Genomic DNA, 22977 nt, shown 5'->3' on the forward strand with positions numbered 1-22977 from the left:
TTTAAATAGTGAACCTGGGACATGATCATTGGGTTAGCATTTATCAAATGTCTTTGTGCTGGAAAGAGGCTTAGCAAATCTCTTGTCTGTCTTATTTTAGAAATGAGGACTCTAACATGCAGTGGTGAGCCTTTTCCCAAGTGGAGCAGGAGAGAACCTGTGTCCAGACTTAGCTCTCCTTTCTCTGAGTCCCTGTCCCACACCACACATGTACCAATCCACAGTTCTGCATTCAATAGGGAGACAGGAAGTAAGACTCAAAAACCCTTCCAACAGCTTAGAGAAAGTTGCTTCCGAGAAGAAGGACTTATTTGTAATTAACATAAGCTAAGGGTGCAGGAGACTCCAACTTCAACCTGGGTAACTGAAGGGGCTATGAACAAACTGTTCGTTTAAAGCTATAATGTAATTTCTCTTAAATACCACCTTAAAAGTGATCAAATTAGCCACATCCTAATCTTCCTTCAAGGAGACCTCCAATGAAGACGGTGGAGGAAATGTAATACTTGAGCCACCTTAGAATCTGATTTGGAAAATGGTAGGGGTACCTGGGGGGCTCAGTGGGTTGAGTGTCTGTCTTTGGCTCAGGTCACGATCCCAGGGTCCTGGGATCAAGTCCCGCATCAGGCTTCCTGCTCAGTGGGGAGTTGGCTTCTCCCTCTCTCTCTCTGCGGCTCTCCCCTGCCCCTGCTCATGCTCTCTCTCTCTCAAAAAAAAAAAAATAAATAAATAAATAAATAAATAAAATCTTTTAAAAAAAAGAAAGAAAATGGTAACAAGTCCATGCCCTGCAGCACCGCCAGACACCGCCGTCTCAAGTTCACCTGCAACCGGACCGCATGCTCATGCTTCCTCTTCATGTCGTTGATGTGCCAGGCCACTCGCTGCATCGTGTCAATAGCATCCAGCACCACGTCGTAGCCTTCGGTGTCCTTGTCAAGGTGATTTTCTATTTCCTTTCAAAAGAAAAAAAAAAGACAACTAGTTATTTTTACTTTTTTCTCATATAGCCAGTGACACACACGATGAGTTCCCCATATTTCACTTTTGCCTCTACTTACACGCTACCATCATGCTTAAGAATCTGAGATAGTTTACCAGAACAGACTTGCAACAAAATGGTAAGATGGGAATGAAAATGGGGGGAGGAAAAATAGGAGTGGATTAGAATTTCATGACAAGGAAGATAAAAAACACTCTATGGTCCATTAAGTCTCGTAAGGATGCAACAGTTACAATAGATACAAGATTTGCTATTACGGTTGGAGACTTTGGAGTTTCCTGGTGGCCAATGGTAATAGAGTTCTCACCCTTACAGGATAGAAAACATACTTTCCTTTTCCTCCCAGAGGAAATATAATGTGTAACATAGGACTATGTAACAAACTGAACCACAGAGTGGACGCTGTCTTTATTTTTTATTTTTATTTTTAAAAGATTTTATTTATTTATTTGACAGACAGAGAGAGATCCCAGGTAGGAAGAGAGGCAGGCAGAGGGAGAGGGGGAAGCAGGCTCCCTGCTGAGCAGAGAGCCTGACGCCAGGCTTGATCCCAGGACCCTGAGATCATGACCTGAGCCGAAGGCAGAGGCTTAACCCACTGAGCCACCCAGGTGCCCTGGACACTATCTTTAAAAGTATGTCTATAGCAAGTGCCTTTCCTTGTAGTCAAGGCTTTAAAGCCCCAAATGAAGTTCATGAAATACAAGCCTTCAGAGTATTGAGAATGATCTCATGGTTCACGTATTCTCCGGCGATCGCTGATCGCTGACTCAGGTCAGCCCTGGAGTTCCACAACCCCAGGGACACGACAGGGACATGAGCTCTGCTCTAATTCTTTCCAGCACAGAAGACACATGTCCCTAGACCCCTCAAGAACCTATGGAGAGGGACTGTTGTATCATTTATTAATTCTTTATCTACTCGATACTAACGATCAGAGAGCTAGGGGTCAATAATGGCTTATTAAGTTGACGCGCTGTCTTCTTAAAACAATAACAGTAACCTCTACAAATATGTAAAACAATAAGAAGATATTATAGTCAATTAGATCATTTCTGGGACATCAATGATGTACATAATCATTAAGCCAAAGGATGGAGGTTGAATCTTATGGTAACTTATGAAGGTTAGTTCTTATGGTAAAGTTATGTTCTTATGGTAAGTTATGAAGGTTATTATTTTATAATCCTACTTCGGAAATCTCTGTTTGCTTTTACTACATACTGAAGTTTTCCATCTAGCTAGAAACTGGGAAGGTATTTGCATTTTCTTTCCACACTCAGACCCAGCTGTTAGAAAGGCCCTATGAAACTATACCTCCTGACAGCTCCCAGGTAAGCTACAGATCTATAGCAGATTAGAAAAAATACTAATTTCTTCTTCTGGTCTGAGACGCAGTCCTGTCCAACAACAAACAGACTCCCGAGTACAGAGTGTTGTCCTGTGCAAACCTTCATGGATGGCTACACAGCTTTGAAGTGATGTAAACGACACAGAAGGAACCCTCTAAATCACCCTTCAAAGCAAAAATACTTCAAAGGCAACCAGAAGTTAGTTTTTGATTAATCAAACCACCGTTCTTCATTACCAGTCGTTATGCACGGAATGCTTGTGTCCCCCCCCCCCCCCCCCCCCCGCCAAAGCCACATGTGGAAATCCTAACCCCCCATTGTGCTGGTCTTAGGACGTGGGGCCTTTGGGAGGTACTCGGGTCATGAGGATGGCGCCCTCATGGAGGGGATTAGTGCTCTCATAGAACTCTCTTGCCTCTTTCTACCTCATAAGGAAGTGAGAACACAACCCAGGCAGCAACCTCATCAGCACTTGACCGGACTGGCGCCTTGATCTGGCCTTCCCATGTCTAACTGTGAGAGATAACTGTTTGCTGTTGAAGCCACCCAGGCTATGGGATTTTCTTAGCGCAGCCTAAACCAAGACACCAGCTCTTAATTTAGAGGGTTAGGGCTATGCTTCCCTATCAATTGCCTTTTTGTAAGGATCTTGACTTGCTATGTCTCCCATGCTTAAGCGACTGCCATCTTAGACTGCTTTTGATTGATGGCCGCCTAACGATCTAGATGGCTAAGTTTAGAGATCACTGAGACACACTAGTCTTTTAAAAATTTTTTTTTAATTTTTTAATTAACATATAATGTATTATTAGCTCCAGGGGTACAGGTCTATGAATTGCCAGGTTTACACACTTCATAGCGCACACCTTCCCCAATGTCTATAACTCCACCACCCTTTCCCTACGCCCCTCCCCCCGGCAACCCTCAGTTTGTTTTGTGAGATTAAAAGTGAGACATACCAGTCTTAAATGCCATATTAGCACTGTCCAGGAGAGATCTTTCCCAGGTCAGGTATGATGTCAGCATTACCTGGACACTGGTTTAGCAGATTAATCCCACTAATCTAAGAGGTCATGGGTATTAATTTAACAATTAAAATGATATCTCTGGTGTAGTTTCACAGGACACAAGATTCTCCAAACATGAGCCACCCGGCCAAACAGACAAAGCTGAGAAATTTCTAGCAAAGTTGGACCATGAGCATTGTTAAAATTGTTGATGTGTGTGAACAGAGCAAAACTGGAATGATTATCCAAGTTGGAAACCTGGAATCATTTAAAAAGAGATACATATAAATTACAGGCTTGGTGATACAGATAAAAGCTCTGGATTAAAGTCATAAGATTTTAATGTAGTATAATCAAATAATAAAACAAAGCAATAGCTCACTTTTATGGACTGCCTGTGAGCTACAGTGAACATGGACAATTTACAGGATTTGAACCCAGAGCCTGGCCCCTAACCACCATGCTAGGTCTTCCTTGTGTTATAAGGGCAGTCCAGTCCTATTAACCCAACGGGAATGACTTGTGAGAAAACTTTTCGCCAATTTTATCAACTTCCTTAGAGGGAAGACATGAGAATGTGAGAGCTATGTCTACCCTCGTTTCTAAAGCCTCCTTGCGTTGTATACAAATCGTGGAAATGCAATCAATACAATGGAGCGATGCTAAGCCCAGTTCAAAGATCATTCATCACACCACTCATCGGTCTTCTCCTCTTTCGGCTCCTTCTCTTTGCTCGTACAAAAGCCAGTCTATGACAGATAGCGCCCCTGCCCAACTGCCTACTGAGTCTAGGCTCGTGGAGATAAAACACATAGAAATCTGCTTTTCATTAAGGTGAGAGCTCTCTGCCTGAAACCATCCGCTGCCCAGAATGAGACACTCCTAAACCCTATCAGAATCAGAGCTAAAATGAATCTTTTCACTTGGCTGGTGTCAATGGGGCTGCAGGCCCAGAATATAAATATCTCTAATTCCTCAAAGCAGATTAGTCCGTTGTAAAGTACGAGTGTGGAAAACGTTTCCATATGTCCACAGCCTTTTCTGATCGTTTTTCCCCCTCAGCGTAATAGAGCTGTGCACCGAATCGCCATCCCCTGGAACGTATTCAAGGGCAGGCAGAAACTTACGTGCAAGAGGAGATGATATTTGAGAATCCGCTGAACCGGCTTCAAGAGATAGGACCCCAGAGGCAGTGAGTGTTTCAGAGTTTCCTGACGTTCCCGGAAGAACTTGGCCACCATCTTGTTCCGCATGCACTCCGTCAGCACAGCCACCGACCTGTGAACACGATCCACGTTTTTATCTGAACTGTAGTCCTAAGATGGGTGTTCAAGTTTTACATGCCCTAAAGTAGGTCAGGGAGCAACAGAGCTATATTTAGACTAAAATGCCCCTGGACAAATTAGAAAAAGGTGTCTCTTTGGGTGGATGGATTAGAAAAGAGCACTAGAGAAAGCTGGTTGTGCGTGGACATGTGGCTGCTAAGCGGCAAGGTCCTCCTCCCTTCTAGGGAAGCAATCCCCAGCCACGACACATGCTTGGCCCAAAGGGGATCTGAGTCGGGTAATAGCCCCTGGTTGCATTCCATGTGGGTATTGGTGCAGTGCTTGAACCGCACATCCGTATTCGGTCTCCACAGGTCAGACTGCAAGGACGGGGCACCTCTGTACCAGGAAAAAGGAGCTCCTTCTTCAGGAGGCCCAGCCCCGTGTTGGACATCTGTCACCCCTTTTGCTGGTTGCCTTTGTAGAAATCACAAATGCTGCCGGACACTCTGTGCAGATCTTTGGAGAATGTGGCGCATAGGTTAACTCCCCTTGGAGAATCTTTGAACAGATCCCTCTAAAGAGAGTTTCTGAAACAGCGAGAGACCCTTCTTCTTAGGGAGTGTGCCTCAATGGACTAGGAAAGCAGGTCAGAGTTCCTTCTGCACCCCAGCTCCCCCGAAGGTGGTAAGTATAGCCCCCTAACACCCCAGGGGAATAATTGAAATGGTGTTCGTATCTTGTACATGAAAGCCAGTGAGCTCGTGGAGTCTCATACACACATGTAAATTAAAATCATATGGTCTCATAACTTAGAAGAAAGCAGGTGGAAGTGATTTTGGCCCCTCTCTCCCCAAGTCAGTAATATGTTTTCAGGATTAATTTAGAAAATTAGAGCCAAACAACAAAATAAGAGTCCTTGGAAGGAAGTGAGATGGAGGTCTCCTAATGAACCTATTAGAATCGCTTTTGTGCCCATGTGCTTTGAGAATTATCTGTCCAAACAGGTTTAGTTCCTCCAGAAGCTGATATTTCAAAACGACTCCTTATCACGTAGCCAAGGGTCTTTTTGAAGGTTCTTCCAGAGCCAGAACTAGCTGCCCAGTTGTCCTTTGGCCAGCTGATGGCTTCAGCTCCTGCCCAAGGACAGGACACCTGCAACAGATTGGGAGGTGTTCACTGAACTCTGGGCTCAGGGCCCAGGGAGACAGCTGAGGACAATGACCTGACAGGGCCTGGGCCCCTCCCTGGGGAAAGGAGGAAGGGCTTGTGTCTCTTCCCAGCGAAACTGCTGGGGCGTGACTGGTATGAAGAAGGTGGACATCTGTCAAGGTGTGCCGGCGACATTTAGTATCTCTAGCCCGGATCCAAGGGGAGAAGAAATGTTGTCAGATGGGCTGTGACAGCCGGCACTCTTAGCTTGGTAAGACAGTGGGGGTGGGGGGGAGCAGACTGGGGCTTCAGAAAGCAAACTGGAGACAGGGGGCCAAGAGCAAAATATTTTTCTGTGAATATGAAAATCACACAACCGGGCAAGAACCGGGCACGCCTGCTTCCCTGAGTGTGATTTGCGAGCATCTCTCGGCTAACCTGTTTCTTTCCTTCCTCAAAGTTGAAGATACATAATAAAAAAGAAAAGAAAACATGAAAATACTGTAAAACCCAAAATAGAAAACATTTCCTCGCCAGGAGACTGGTCTAAACTCTACTCCCTGGGACTTTCTACTCCCTTCTTTTTCTTTTTCTTTTCTTTCTTTCTTGTTTTTTTTTTTTTAAGATTTTATTTATTTATTTGAGAGAGAATGAGAGAGAGCACAACAGGGGGGAAGGTCAGCGGGAGAAGCAAACTCGCCGCTGAGCAGGGAGCCTGAGGTGGGACCCGATCCCAGGACTCCAGGATCATGACCTGAACCGAAGGCAGTTGCTTAACCGAGTCACCCAGACGCCCCTTCGTACTCCTTTCTCTCATGTATCTTTAGCTTCTAGGACACACAATTAAGTCCATACTACATTAATTTGTCTTTGTTGATTTGGTCTTCCCTAACACCCTATCCACGTATGCATTTAGTTTAGTCTGATGCTCAAAAAAACCCTAAAAGTTGCTAGAAGGCAACTTCTAGCAATTAGTTCCCATTTCCTGCCAACACACAGCGGGCTTGGGACCAGACTCCTTGGTGCTCTTGCATGAACCATTCTGCCTGTCCTTTGACCCTGAAGCAGCCTCATAGAGAAAAATCTACCTTTGTTTTGTACTCTCCTTTCTTATTACTAAATCTGAAAACTCTTCTTAATATAAACTTCCCAAATTGTAAATTCAGAAGTCGTTTCTTCAGATGACTGGTGTATCATGAAACTTCTGCCGACATACTCCCCCAGACAAGCCCTTCCAGTGTCTCCCACACTGATAATGGGGTCCAGAAATGGGTTGATTCTTCAGAGTTTGAATGTTTTTGTTTTTGTTCTGTTTTCCTTTCCCTTTGGAGTGGAGTGGAGACGTTGAGGGCCAAGTCTGTGGTTTCTTGGGATCAGGACGTGGTGCCATGTTGGATTTTAGCTTTTGGTTCACGGGATTTGGTTGGGGCATCTGACGGTTTTTTTGCTGCCTTCAGCACAGAGGTGGAAACCAATACTGTAGGAGAGATCATTGCTTGAGTGAAACTGTGTAAACTCCGGGTGTGTCTACTGATAAGGATATGCTGAGAGCTGTACCCATTGGCATGTGGGTTTTTGTGGTTTTTCTTTGGTTTTTAGGGAAACCTGGGAAAAGCACGGTTGGCCACTCACCAAACACACCCCCACAGCACAACATCCTGACCAGTGTTTAGAGAGGAAGACTACAGTCTTCAGTGGAAAGTATTTGTACATAAGTCTCCGCCTCTGGCTTCATGCCTTTGGGTCCAAATTGGCTTTCTGGGGCCACTTCTGAGCAGGCATTCCATTTGTTGTTCCCTGCTGTGGTAGCTGTGGGGGTGGGGAGGGCAGCCTGCGGGTGGATCCTGCCACCCCCTTTAGACTTACAGACATGTTTCCACCAAGACAGACAACAGAGTAGGTTGCTCTTATCTTCCCGGCTGGCCCCTAAGAGAATGACTCAAGTTCTGCTGAGAAACTTAACAAGGATGTAGTAGCATGAGGTCCGAGGTTGGAGAAATCTCCATTCAAATCCCAGTTGGGCCACTCATGACCTGCGTGGTCCTTATAAAATCAGCAAACTGTGGGAGTCTATTCCTTTGTGCATATGCTGGAGTGGGACAGGGTGACGATGAGGAAGCAATCGTTGAGAACCTATCCTCACGTGCCCGCACTGGGATGCATGCTTCAGTTTTCTGGAATCCCTTGACATCTCTGGATTATTGTGCAAATTAAATTCAACAACATTTTTCACTGGTAGCATTTAACACAGTGATGCTCAATAAAAGTTTTTTGCTGAAAAAAAGAAATGATGACATTGACCTTTGGCCCAGCACCATTACTGAAATGGTAATGATACTGTCCATAACGGCATTCCCTCAACTGCCCTCCTGTGTGGCTCCCCAGGTCAGCAAAACTGAAGCCACGATCCAGGGGAGATGAGAAGTCCTTTTTACGTAGTTCTCAGAGCTTCTATAGTAAAAATATTAGATAATTTATCCCCAGCTAGATTATATAAACTCATTCTATGTGCCTCTCAAATTCTTCAAAGCGTGCCATGCGGCAAGGGGGGGAACAGGCAAGAATTCGAGCTGAACACAACTGGTTCACTTAGTTTTCCCCTGAAGGATGCCTCCCGATCTTTTTAGTGTCTTGCACAATGTCCTTCCCACTGGCTCTGCCGGGAGTCCCTCAGCTGAATGGATCCCCACCTGGGTACCCCGTCACCCATTCTCAGCATGCCGTGCGATCTCCCCATGGCATTCAGTGCCGTGCTGGGTGCAGACCACCTGCCACCAGCACGCGCTGGACCCCTCGACCTGACTCTGGATTCAAATGCCCAGAGGCACTACTGCTTATGGCCAATGTGTACCTTGGGTAGTTGGTGCAGTACTGCGTGTAGATGTGGAACTCTTCACTCTGCAAGGACACAAAAAAGACTTTCAGAGGCAAAAAAGCACAGGCATCAATAGGCATTTAAAAATAATAAAAAAGAAATATTGTTCCTAACCATAAACTGGGCTCTCTCATCATGCAGGCCCGTCTGAGCCCCTGTGGCAGTTACCTATGCCTTTTTATCTACTTTGGTTCGTCCTAGAATCCCCCTACACTTGAACTCACTGGAGGTCAACAGACACTTGCTGAGCACCTGCTGTGTTAGGTGAATCTGAAGGTGAAAAGGAAGAGGAGGAAAGTAAGGTTTCTGCCCCAGGTACTTACAGTCCTCCAGTGGATTTACAAAGGGAAAGAGAAATAGAGGTAGATAATTTAATTATGGTGGTAAGAACATGGCGGAAGTATGTGCAGGGCACAACACAAGAAAACCGCTGTATACTTTCAGGCCTTCGTAGGTACAATTACCTCTGCCCACTGTCTTTCCCACCACTTGCACTGGATAGCTGCTACGGGTCTATTGAACTGAGGCTTTGTTTCCCCCAAGGAGCCTCCCTGGAGATTGGGCAGAGCCAACTGCTCCTACTCTAGGCTTCCACAACACCCAGATCTCTGGCAGCGTTTACCAAAGGACAGCGACCTTTTCTCTGCACCTGTGTCTCCCGCTCTAGGCGGTGAGTTCCTGCAAGGTAGGGGCCGTGCTGTGTTCATCTGGCACATACTGCTTGCTGAACCGTGGAATACCCCGCTTTTCTACCAAACTGAAAATTATTTGAGAGCAGGATTCATTGTTCTCGTAAACTTGAACATGGAATTACAGTATGAAAAAGAGACATTAGGTTAATTGGTGATATTTCATATTCTGCTCTTTTTACTTCTTTTTAAAAAATTTTAAAAAGATTTTATTTGACAGAAAGAGAGATCCCAAGTAGGTAGAGAGGCAGGCAGAGAGAGAGGGGGAGGCAGACTCCCCGCTGAGCAGAGAGCCCGACAGAGGGCTCGATCCCAGGACCCTGAGATCATGACCTAAGCTGAAGGCAGAGGCTTTTAACCCACTGAGCCACCAAGGCGCCCCTCTTTTTTGTTTTTTAAGCTACCTCATGCTAGGTTCACACGTGACTCCAAGAGAGTGATTTTTTTTTTGTAATTTTAATGCTTTAATTTTTTTCTTATTTAAAAGGAATGTCTACTTAGAATCCTTTCTGTTCACTTAACTAGGATTGGATTTAAAATATTGTATTATAGAGTCTCCAGCATACATATAAAAGTAGAGAGGGTGGTATAAGGAATCACCAAGTATCCATCACTTGACCTCAACAGTAACTTGTGATCTCCACCCACATACTCCTGTTTCCCCATCCCTCTGACGCAAATTCTAGACATCAGATCACTGCACTTATCTCCAGTATCTATCTCCAGTATAAGGACTTTTACAAAGAAGCATCACCACAATGCCATTATCACATTTAATAATTCCACAATATGAATATTCAACAGTCACTATGCAAATGTCCTATCTTCTTAATTTTCCTTTTTTTAAATAGTTGATCTATTTGGTTTGGAGTCCAAATAACTCCACAAAGCAACCACTTGGTATCTCTTCAGACTCTTCTAATCTACAAATTCCTCCCTTTATCCTCTTTCCCCTTACAATTTAGTTGAAGAAACCAGAAGTTTGTCCTACAGTTTCTTGTGGTCTGTTCTGCCGGTTCTATCCCTATAGTTTCCTTTCATATGTTCCCCTGTACTGGTGTGGTTCAGGGGAGATGTGAATAGATCAGATTCCATAGTTTGGCCAGAATATACCATAATTGTATTGTGCTTCCATCAGGAGGCCCAGAACTATCTGGCCATCTCTCTTTCTGTGATGTTGACTACCACTGGTCACTGTTGCCTGACCCATTAATTCATGGGGAGCTGCCAGATGGTGACTATCTCTGACTGCACTATTCCTTCCTCATTCACTAGCCAGAATCCTTCCAAAAAAAGGAACTTCCTTCTATTAACTGTGACCCTACAGTGTATAGTTGGTATGGGAAAGGCCGGATGAAGGCTCGATTCTTTCCCTTCATTTCCTTTCTTTCTTTCCTTTTTTTTTTTTTTTTTAAAGATTTTATTTATTTATTTGACAAAAAGAGAGATCACAAGTAGGCAAAGAGGCAGGCATAGAGAGAGGGGGAGGCAGGCTCCCTGCTGAGCAGGGAGCCCAATGCGGGGCTGGATCCCAGGACCCTGGGATCATGACCTGAGCTGAAGGCAGAAGCTTTAACCTACTGAGCCACCCAGGCGCTTGCCCCTTCCTTCATTTTCAAGATAACACATTGGTTCTCTAGCAACCATTTTGGGTTTTTTAAGCACCATGATTCATGAATATAAACATATTTAGTGGGGTTCCGTTGTTTTTCATTAATTATCTTTACTGATGCTGAAATGATCCCGCTTGGGCCAGCAGGAGCCTCTTCTTTCTATTCACGACCTGATGTACAGACGCCAGGAATGTCCTTGTTTTCTGGAATGACAAGATGTTCCAGATCACCTTGTACATTTCCTGCCCCACACTCTTTCTTCATGGGGCCCTGATTCCTTTTGGGGGGCAAGCAGTGTCTGGAGACCACAGTCAGGGTATTAGAGATGGTCTCGCACCTGGGTTAATCATTATTTCTAGGCCCTTTCAGTGGACAGAGTTAGGCAGATTGTGTTTTTTAAACATAAAGTACATTCTTGGTTCAAACATGCAATTCAATTCGGGATTACAGTGTTTTTCGTTGTGTCATGCTTACCCTATGTTTTCTGTCTCCTACCAAATCCAGTTCAATGACGTGAACATAAACACTCACTTGCTTTATCCCACATTACACTCGATTTCAGCATAATAATACCAACACCACCATATCTGATATCATTACTGACAACGGTTAAAAATGCATTTGCTGTGTTTTCTCCATTGTCTATTTTAAAATCAACGGGGATTTCTTCTGTGTGATTATGCCACAAAGTGGCTGTATCAGTACACTCATCATTTTGCTCTCAATTTTTGGAGACTGCCTTTTTTTTTTTTAAGGATTTTTATTTATTTATTTGACAGAGAGAGATCACAAGTAGACAGAGAGGCAGGCAGAGAGAGGGAGGGAAGCAGGCTCCCCGCTAAGCAGAGAGCACGATGCGGGACTCGATCCCAGGACCCTGAGATCATGACCTGAGCCGAAGGCAGCGGCTTAACCCACTGAGCCACCCAGGCGCCCCTGGAGACTGCCTTTTGAACTTAAGCTTTATAATGATGAAAAATAATAATTACATGGTTTCAGGGTCAACTCTATAAGAAAATGCATATTCATGGGACACCTGGGTGGCTCAGTGGGTTAAGCCTCTGCCTTCGGCTCAGGTCATGATCCCAGGGTCCTGGGATTGAGTCCCACATCAGGCTTCTTGCTCAGCGGGGAGCCTGCTTCTCTCTCTGCCTCTGCCTGTTGCTCTGCCTGCTTGTGCTCTCTCTCTGAGAAATAAATAAATAAATAAAATCTTAAAAAAAAAAAAAAAGAAAGAAAATGCATATTCAAAGAAGCCTAGCTTTTATTCCTCTCCATTCTGGTCTATCCCTCCATTCTTTATCAGTGATCAATTTTTAATTTTACAGTTGATTTTTTCTAACGATTTTATTTATTTATTTGTCAGAGAGAGAGAGAGCACAAGCAGGGGGAGTGGCAGGCAGAGGGAGAAGCAGACTCAAAGGGAGCCCGATGCGGGACTCGATCCCAGGACCCCAGAATCATGACCTGAGCTGAAGGCAGATGCTTAACCGACTGAGCCACCCAGGCACCCCTACATACACTTGCATTTTTGTCACTGTTCCTGTAGAGCAGCTTTCTGGAAAGAGGACTGCTGGATTATACGATGAATTCAAATGTAATATTGCTAGATACACTCAAATTCTCCTCTGTGGGGCCTGTGCCATTCTGTTCTTCCACAATTACAGGAGAGCCTGTTTCCCCACGGCCTCGCCAACTGTGTATGCTGCCAGATTGTCAAACACAGTACTTCATGAAAATTAGTTGCCAGTTTCCAAAAGTTGGAAGATCAAAATATCTTGACTTCTGGTTTCTCCTAGAAAAGTATTAGGTCCCCAGGGCCTGGCATCCAGTTTCTTGTGACTCTCACCATACGGTGTCTTAGGTTGTTCTTGGTCCCCCTGGGCCCACACACGTGCCACACTCACACACTCCACAGAGCTGTGGAGCCCTAAAGGCCCTGGAGCGTCCGGCCCTGGCTTTGTGGACAAGACCCACAAAGTGATTCGCCCAAGGTCCTTAGTAAATTAAAGTCAGATGGAGCCTTTCTTGAGCTTTGCTCACACACTCCGAGTTTCTTGCTTCTTCCCTGCCTGCCTCCCGCTGCACTAAACATGGGATTGACTAATTTCAGGTCGACTTTCCTTACGTTTAGGGACCTTGAGGATCATCTGAAGTGCCAAACTGAAAAAGAATGGTTTTAGGGGCGCCTGGGTAGCTCAGTCAGTGAAGCATCCAACTCTTGCCTTCAGCTCAGGTCATGATCTCAGGATTGTGGGATCGAGCCCCATGTCGGGCTCCACTCCAGGGCATGGAGCCTGCTTAGGGTTCTCCCTCTCTCTCTCCCTTTGCCCTGCCCTCCTCCGTCTGCCACTCACACACTCTCTCTCTAAATAAAGAAATAAAATCTTAAAAAAAAAAAAAAGGTTTCAATGAAAATATATCTAAATTACATCATATACCTGACCTACATACACCTATCCCCAGTAAAGCCCCAAGACTTCTGCACAATTGAATTGCTGTGCATTTTGTGATCTCATGGCTTATTCCAATATTAACTTGTTTTGATTTCAATCAGCTCTATGTTCTTAATGTAGAATCAAATGCATATTTGAGCTTAGATTTGTAAGCTCTGTGGACAATCCAAACAATGGTTTTATACAAAAATCAATAGCCCTTAGTTAATCCTTAAATGCCTTTTATTCAATATATCTACTATCCCGAATCCTTTTTAGAATAGGGGAAAGAAGACAATGATAAAGAAATTATATAAAAATAGGTATTTCTTTCTGATTTAACTCTGCCAAATTGTAATTAGAGATGCAAAAATTATGAAAGAACCAAATAAAAGAGGTAATTAGGGTGGGCCGATTGGGCCCATGGGGCGCTCAGCTGTTTATTGGCTGAGTAGCTGCTGTAAGGAAATCTGTATGATTGTAGGGTTTCTTCTGCTACAGGGTCCATCTCTCTCTCTGTCTCGCTGTCTCTGTCTCTCTGTCTCTCTCACAACACACCCATCCTACACACACACACACACACACACACACACATTCTGATTCCTGAGAAGTTTTCCCTGGACACATGAGAAAGGCTTAGTATATAAGTAGCACCTGGGGGAGGTTACATGGTTGTGAATTCACACCAATGATACAAATGTTCAATGTCGCACTTTCTTGAGGATAATCTCAGTAAGTGGGTAGGGTGTGTGTGTGCGTGGGTGTGCGTGGGTGTGCGTGCCTGGGCACTGAAGTGAGAAGGGCACCGATAGGAGGGGGGAGGAGGAGGTTCAGGAGAGGTTGAGTCCCTGAAGATAAACTCTGTCTCCCTCCTAAATGCTACCCAGGGTCAGCCCAGCTGAGAGCCAGGACAAGAGACAGAAATGAGGGTGGAGGCTAAGCAGGGAAGCGAGGAAACCTGTTCCAGGTGTTCCCGGAGCCCTCCGAGCAGACCCATGGGAGCCCGATGCGCTGTGAGACAGCTCGGCCTGCCCACTGGTGAACTTTTACTTCTGTCTCTCTCGAGAGTGGCCCCTGCAGCCCCTTGTGCTTTGAGAAGCAGCAGGTAAGAAGGACCGTAGTCTCCTTTTGTCAGGAAGGATTTCTGTAACCTCCACATGCCACAAAAGCAAGGTCAAAGATGAATCCGTGTGTGAGCCCCAGTGATTCAGATTAAAGCAGGAGTCAACCGCCGGCTTTCCCTCTTTCATTAATGGCCTCTCAATTAAAGCAATTTTCCATTCCTCCCCAGAGTCGAGCAGCTGGTTGTGCTACAGAAAACGTAACATCTTCTAAATTTCAGGGTGCTGAGTGAGAGGCAGGTTGGGCCAGCCCCAAACAGCCTCTCGCAGAGCCCGGCCTCCATGTGAAAGTGCGGCGCGCTGAAGTCAGTCTTCTAATTAAACTTGGCACTATTACAATGAAAAAATAAGATCTGGGAGTTGGCAACGTGGCACATAAACAGACTTTTATGTGAATAATTAAGCCGGAGCTAAGCCTATGCTGGACCGTCTTTAATCAACTTGTGATTACAGTTACCAGTAAAAGCCGGAGCGTTTCCGATCGCTCCCATGTTGTTTACGTGCTGTGGCTCTGCTAACGTATCTTCTTTGATACACACAGCCCATCTTTTTACCCATTCCTCCCTCTTCCCTCTTCCTTCTCTTTTTGAAATTCCTGCCCTTTATGAGAATGAATTATAACACAGGCAACATAGGACGAGAATTGTGTGTGGAAGCACGCATGTACATTTCACGTGGTAACACGTGGACCCCCGCACCCTGCCCACAGTCACGAGGGTTTTATGCCCAAGCCTGTCATCTGCACTTAAGGAATTACGCTTCAATAAAACCCGGAGCCTTATGTTTGGATTCGAAACCACTGGATGGCTCTGTGGCTATAGGAAACAACCCTGAAACAAGTCCTGGGCCACGTCCTCTCAAAGTTCACAGTGCACTCTGCAGCTCTAAACGAGTGTTAGTGCCTGGTTGATCCCTAGCACCATGATGAACCTCGCTCACGCTTTTGTACCCTTGAAGCACAACTGCGGAAATCGCATGACGTTTTGCTGCAAAATAATTTCCACAAGACCTTTTCCAAACAAAAGCTGGTGTAGGTTTAAGAGAAACTTGGAAAGATTCTGCATAGAGAAGGTAGAAGGATTATCTTGTATGTTTCAGAATGCTGGTGCAGGGTCGGAGCTGATCATATCATGAGCTTCAAAATCAGATCCTTCTACTTTTCTGAACCATCGAATCAGCTTAAGAAACATGTAGGAAAATGAGAATGCATTTTTAAGATAGAAGAGCTTAAAAATGAAGATTAAAGATCTGCCTCTCTTTAGTTACCCCCTCCATGATAATTATACAGCCTAGTCTAGTGCCATATATATTGTAGATAAAATACCTAGATTCTAAGATATTTTTGTAGCTCGTCTTGAGGCATTCTGTGTATATTTATTTTTCATACATTATTCTATTCTGGATTTTCCTCCGCACCATGCTCAAATTTCTTTCCTAGGAAAGATGTATAAACACCATTCAGTAATGATACAAGTTCTAAGATAACTACTAAGTTAGCATTTCCTAATGTACTGGGGACAGTAACACTATTTTTTTTTTCCCCTTGCTAGTGGAAAAAAAGAAAAAAGAGTAAGAGAGATTAGTGGCTAACTTCATCCAGTATGGAATAACCCAGTCATTTTAACTTGAAAATGAAAACAATTTGCAATCTGCATCTGTCTTGGTTGGCCCAGAGAAACGAACCCTGCTTACCTTGGACACAAAACATTCTGCTATGGCCACAGGATCATTTTCACAGTTTTCCAAATCTTGTAGAAGTTCACTAAAAAAACAAACAAACAAAAAAACAGCCAGAAAGTATTAGATTATAGTCTGATGATTGAGAACATTTTATGTGACTCAGAGGTCTACAGGTTCATATGACATTTACAAGGAATCTTTTTTTTTTTTTTTTTTTTTTTTAAAGTAAGGGTTTAATGATGGTCAAAGCCAAAGTACACTCTTGAGGTGGGAGAGCAGGCAGGTCCAGAGGTGGCAACTGCTACAAGGAATCATATTTAATTGGATAACTGAGGACCTATTGTTATTATAGCCAAGGCTTGGATTAGGGACTTGCCCAAGGTCATGGTACCCCAGGGATTTAAACACAGGTCTGACCTTTAACTCTTCCACCTAGAGATAAGCCCTGCCTGCCATTTAAGTCTTCTAGATTGTTGGCATTGTCTGTATGCCTGTTCATACACACTTACTTATTCATTCATCAAATAGCTGTCTAGGTACCAAATGCCGGGCAAGGCATAAGAACAAACACATCGGTGAGCCAAAGGAGATACGGTCCCTGAGTGCCTGGAGCTTGGCATCCACTGGAATTCCATGAAAGATCACCTTAACAAATGTAAAATTATAAACAGAGAGGGAGTCCCTGCCTGGCTCAGTTCATAGAGCATGGCACTCTTGATCTCAGAGTCATGAGGTCAAGCCCCATGTTGGGCATAGAGCTTACTTTAAAAAAATAAAAAAAATAAACAAAACAAAATTATCAATGGGGATAGTGCTCTAAAGGAAAGATATGCTGGGAGGAAAGATCTTTCCTCAGATGAAAATCTATCTTATTTTTTAATGGCAATAGCATTATTTTACGGAACCGCATACTATTTCATCGCGTGGATACAGTATAATTAATGTAACCCACTTCCCATTAGGTAAAATTCCATGAATGGAATTCCTGGGTCAAAGGGAATCCCAGAGTTAAATGGTAACGCATTTCCAAATTGCACTTTCTATAAGTCGTATTAATACATATTTTATTACGTTAAATGTTTATTTTAATTAGAGGTATATTACATATTTAAGAAAAAGTTAAATAGGGGTGCCTGGCTGGCTCAGTCAGTAGAGCATGCAATTCCTGATCTCAGGGTCATGAGTTCAGGCCCCACACTGGGCGTGGGGCCTACTTTAAAAAAAGAAAAAAAAAGTCAAATAGTAAAGCTAAATAATAAAAACAAGCAGTCTCTTATTTTCTGTTTCCTGTTCTCTACTGCCACTCTCGAGAAGCATTCTCAACATCTTGCTCTTTCTATCCATGGCTCAAAACATGCCGATACAGCATTTTCAGCATTTTTCAATTTGAGATAATTTTTATTTCTTAATTTCCCAGACTTCCTCTCGTCTGATCTCAACGGTTTCTAGTATGAAATTTGATTAGATTAAAAGTCAGAGCTTACATTCTGAAGACTGTAAAGATATATCCTCAGCTGAGCTTGGGAGTACACCATAATTACATTTCCTTTCTTGTACAACCATGTTTTCCCTGGAGTTAAAATCACCCCCCCCCCAACCCTTTTTTTTGTGCTTCATTTTCTAAGTACACACCACTCATTTATCCTCAGACTTTGCACTGGAAGTGTAACTTTCACCTCCCTGTGTTCAAACATCCGATCAGCCATTGGTTGTATTTTCTTGGTCATCTCCCGCTGGAGCCCTCGGTCCTCCTGCCTTCACCTGAACAGGTTAACCTGCTCTCCACACCTGCTGGGTTTTCCCAACACCATCCAGATGAAGTACTTCTCCTGGCTCCTGTGTTAGATGCCCTGTTTCTTAGTTACCATTTCAGATGTATTCTTCTTTGGGTGATGACAATATCTAGTAGTTGTCTGAGTCAAGGTCAAAGGTGATACATTTTCTGAGACTCTTCTTCCTGTTTTAGAATGTTCTCCCTTCCGACTTGGCTGGTCATATCACTGGATATAGAACTCTTGGTTGGAAATAATTTTCTCTGAGTCTTCGGGAAAATGTCTGTTGCCTTATGAATTCCAGTGCTGCTGAGAACTCCAGTAACATTCTGATCCATGATCCAGGATTTGTGTGACCTGATTTTCTATTCTGGAAGCTCTTAGAGTTGTTTCTTTGTTAACATAATTCTGAAATTCTGTGATGGCTGACTTTGGGGTGAATCTTCTCGGGCACAGAGCCAAGTTGACTATTTGGGAAATGTTTCTGAGCATCACTTCTCCAGGTGGTCCCCGGATTCCTGAGACCCCTTAGGAATCTGTAAAGTCATGATTTTCATAAGGATTCCTAGGCAATGTTGGCTTTTTTACTTTCATTCTTTCATGAGTGTACAGACAATTTTTCCAGAGGTGACATAACTCGGGATGAGGAAACAGATGGAAAGTAGAAGCTCACTTAGGAATCCAGTGATTTTCTACTAAGTCAGACAATAAAGAAATCTGCAAAAATGTAAACCAATTCCAATATATACACAAATGTTAGGGGGAAAAAGTCGTAAAATTATTTTTCTAAAAATGTGTGGGTTCATTATTATTGAACAAATTGAAGTCTTAATGATTTTTCAATTTTAATTTCTATCATATCTATAATTTCAGTATTAATTTCTATCATGGCAAACAAAACATCATACACCATAAACTAAAAAAAGCTTTTTGGGTCCTTAGTAATTTTGAGGTATGTACAGATCCTTGAATCAAATAGCTAAGGAACATCTATGCCGAAATTAGGTCTTTGATATTTCCTTTCCCCCATTTTCTTTTCTCTCTTTGAAGTTCCTATCATTCACATTTTTAGATCTCCTTGTGTGATACTCTAATCTTTTCTTATTCTTCCTCTCCTATTTTCTATCTTCTTGTTTACTGTTCATTTTCTGGGAGACTTCAGTTTTATTTTCTGTCCCCTCTATTAAATGTTTTCCTTTCTACTATCTGATTTTTAATTTCAGAGTGTTTTTTTAAAATATACTCTTTAGATGGTTCTTAGGTTTCTGTTCTTATGAGTGCAAAATTTCTCTCTAAAGATGATGATATTACTACTATTATTATTAATTATTTGGGGCTTTTCTTTCCTGCCTTTTGTTTTCTGCTGAGCTCTCTTTACTCTGTCTGATCCTTCTGGCTTCTGTCATTCTTGTTAGATGCTCTCCGCAAATATCTGGGATCTTCCATTTTCCTTTCCTATCTGAAAGTGAGCGATGACAATGCCCACTGTAAACTGTGTGAGAAGTGGAGCTCTCCATGGGGTCCTGTTCAAGCAAGGCAGCTGTTCTCCAACTTTATGCTATTATGACCTGTATATTCTATAAACAATTCTGTACGTAGATTACATCTACTCATATTTATTAGAAATTAGTATTAAATATTTTTGAAATGGGTCAGTTCATTTAATAAATCTAATACATGTTAATATAAATAACTTTTGCAAAAAACAGATTTTATAAAACAAAAGTTAGTGAGAGGAGTAGTGTTGTTCTACATTTTTGCAAATCTCTAATGAACTTCATGGAACACGGATGGAGTCTCATATCTGCTTCTACATTCAATCTGTTGCAATCTGTTTTTTTTTAAAAGATTTTATTTATTTGAGAAAGAGAGAAAGGGAGTATGAGTGGAGGAGGAGAGGCAGAAGGACAAGCAGACTCCCCGCTGAGCAGAGGGAGCCCAACATGGGGCTCCATCCCAGGACCCTGAGATCATGACCTGAGCGGAAGGCAGATGCTTAACTGACTGAGCCCCCATCAGGCGCCCCTGTTAGTTTAATGAAGCACACAGAAAACAATCTAGCCTCCCAGAGATATGTCACTGGAAAAGAGAGGAGTCTTTGAATACCTATTCAGGAAAGTGTGGGTATTCTTTGATATTACACTGAAACTGAACATACGATAATTTCTTAGAGATCTGCTGGGAGTCTGAAACCATACCAACACACTATACCCCACCTGTTACTTTAAAATCCATTGGTCTTTCTTATACATCGAAAGGATCTTTTACTAATGCATGATTTTGGGCTAGTCCCAATTTCAAATATTCATCCTTAATATTCCTATAAAAACATTCCTTTTGTAAGATTATTTTTCCTTTGGAAAATACAATTCTGATATTCGTACCAATATCTGTTACAGATGGATGGGTATGAATAAATCAAAGATAGCTGAAATCTAATCATTGGGACCTAAACACTGAATGAAGAAAAACGGTTGAAGAAAAGTAATAGTCAAAGAAGCAACATTTCTGAGCCAGTAATTTCCATTATTGGAAGATAGAGTGTTCAAGATCTAGGTTTTGTGTCCTGGTCTTTTCATGCAAATCCTTTCTGGTCAGAAAAGAATTTTGAGCAGAATTCAGCATGGCTTCACACAATCCTCCTTGACGATAGTCAACTCCCTGTGTCCTGTATTTTATGCTAATCAAGCCCTCTCTGAGCTTTAACTTCCTCTCCAGAGAGGACTACCTGGTAGGAGGAAGTGTCTCTGGGGACTCACCCAGGCTCTAGGTATAGCTCACCTGTAAATGAATGACTAGCATTCATTGTTCAAATCAATGGCAATGGGTGGGATGGAGCTCAAACCCCTCCAGTCCAACCTTTAATTTTAAGGGAGGAAATCATGGCTCATACAAGGGAAGGAGCTTACCTTAGTTCACACGACTAATAATTAATGGCTACAGCTGGGGTTAGTATCAGAGCTGTTGAATCCCAGTCATACACTCTCTTATAAACACATCTATAGAAAGATATATTTCCTGACCGACTCAAGAAAGCCAAGGGCTGGACTCTGCATTATGGTGTTTTCGGTGGGAGACCTTGTCTACCTGCGAGCCCTAGCTTGAGTCACCTGGCTAGCTTTCCTTTATAATCATTTTCTAAAACAGGACAAACACCAAGGATGGCAACAGTGAGGAGGAAGTAATGGTATTTCTTTTGTGCTCTTGTCATAGGGCCACTGTCCTACTGTATTTGGCCCGCCATCTTGTTTGCTCTCCATTCTACAATAATTATTGCAAGGCTCCATGTCAGGCATTGCTATAGGTATGGAGGTATGGGATAAAGAACGTGGGGGTTCACTGTGCTATGGTGCTTATGCTCTGATCAGGGGTGGTAAATGTTAATAACTAAATCCATAAAGAACGTAGTATCCAACAAAAGATAAGCAGAAAAGGATGGGAAGAACTAGAACCCCTGTACACTTTTGGTGGGAATACAAAATGCTGCAGCCTCTATGGAAAACAGTTCTTCAAAAAACTAAAAATAGAACTACTGTACGATCCAGGAATCCAGTTTCTGGGTATGTATCCAAAAGAACTGAAATTAAGATCTTGAAGAGATATTAATACACTCATGGTCATGGCAACACTAGTCACAACACTTCCATAAGATGTGGAAACAACTTAATCCATGGATGGATGAAGGAAATGTGGTATATACATGCAATGAAATATTATTTAGCCTTAAAAAAGGGAGGAAATTCTGTAATCTGCGATAACATGGGTAAACCTTGAAGACATCACGCCAAGTGAAATAAGCCAGTCACAAAAGATACAAACAGCATGAAGAGTCCTTGAAGACTCTAAAGTAGTCAAATTCATTGAATCAGAGAGTAGAATGGTAGTCACCAGGGGTTTGATGGGGGATGGGGGGAAATGAAAGAGTTGCTAATCAATGAGCAAAAAGTTCCAGTTAAACAAGATGAACAAATCGTAGAGATCTGCCATACGACATAGTACCCAAGTTAACAATGATGCATTGTATGCTTTAAATTTTGTTAAGAGGGTAGATTTCACGTTAAGCTTTCTCACATAATACAATAAAATTTGAAAGCACCATTTTGCTCAAAACAGAAAAACCTAAATGAAATTACAATAGAAACTCGCATGCCATAACACATTATCACCTAATGAGAAACGTTTATGTGAAAAATAATAAAACATTGGTTTCACTGAAAAATGAAACAAAGCCACGCAATATGACGGTATGCTATGTGACACAACGCAGAGGCTGGGGTGGGGCTGGAAGAGCCCTGGAACAGTCATGGAAGGCTCTGGAAGGAGGTGATATTGGAGTGGGGGAGGGCTGACGGAGAAAGTCGTTTAAAGAGATCAGTTGAGCATACCAAGTTCATTCTGGGCTCACTTGTGTGAGGGTACAGAAGGGAAGCCACCGTGGCTGGAGTTTGGTGAAAATGGGAGTATGGGAGATACAGGAAGAAGAGCAACTACAAAATAATATGCCCTGTATGAGGGGAGCGCAGATGTGGCCACGGAATGGGATATATCAGCCCCTAAAGATACTCCAGAAAGACCAGGACCATCCTTCTAGAGTTACAGCCTAAGGGTGGGGACCAGGTTTCTCATGGCTTCCGTGGGTCTAATGAACAACCGTTTCTGTACACTGGCAGGAGGGAGTGATTCCTAGATTGTGTTTTGTACTCACAGCTGAGATTAGAATCACCCCACCTTCGGGGTTGGGGTATTCTCCCTTTTCCCTGAGTTCCAAATATTTCTTCCTTTTTGAGTAGGACTATGAAAAAGAAGGAAACGTTTCTTACTTACTTACATTTCTTACTTGTTTGGGTGTGCAATTAGAGGAAACAATGTTTTCTTTCACAGAACATATTACATGTAAAATTTTCTCTGACCAGTGATGTGAACTTGAAGGCAGAAACTGTAGTTTGACCTGGAAGATTCTACTGCCTCACACGGGTTAAGAGTTAAGAATGGGGCTTCTCCCCTTCTGGTCTA

The 22977-nt window shown here is 43.0% G+C and overlaps 1 protein-coding gene across 1 annotated transcript in view; it reads right to left on the reverse strand.

The window, feature by feature from the left end:
* PLEKHG1 (pleckstrin homology and RhoGEF domain containing G1) overlaps positions 1-22977 on the reverse strand; it is a 128033-nt gene that overhangs the window by 26840 nt on the left and 78216 nt on the right. Inside the window, exons 4-7 of the mRNA XM_080805229.1 lie at positions 16205-16274; positions 8631-8677; positions 4490-4640; positions 825-956 (exon numbers count right to left, since the gene is read on the reverse strand). Of these exons, the coding sequence (XP_080661355.1) occupies positions 825-956; positions 4490-4640; positions 8631-8677; positions 16205-16274 (400 nt within the window). The remainder of the gene's footprint in view (positions 1-824; positions 957-4489; positions 4641-8630; positions 8678-16204; positions 16275-22977) is intronic.

The sequence above is a fragment of the Martes martes genome (assembly GCF_963455335.1).
Source record: "Martes martes genome assembly, chromosome: 6".
NCBI classification, from domain to species: Eukaryota; Metazoa; Chordata; class Mammalia; order Carnivora; family Mustelidae; genus Martes; species Martes martes.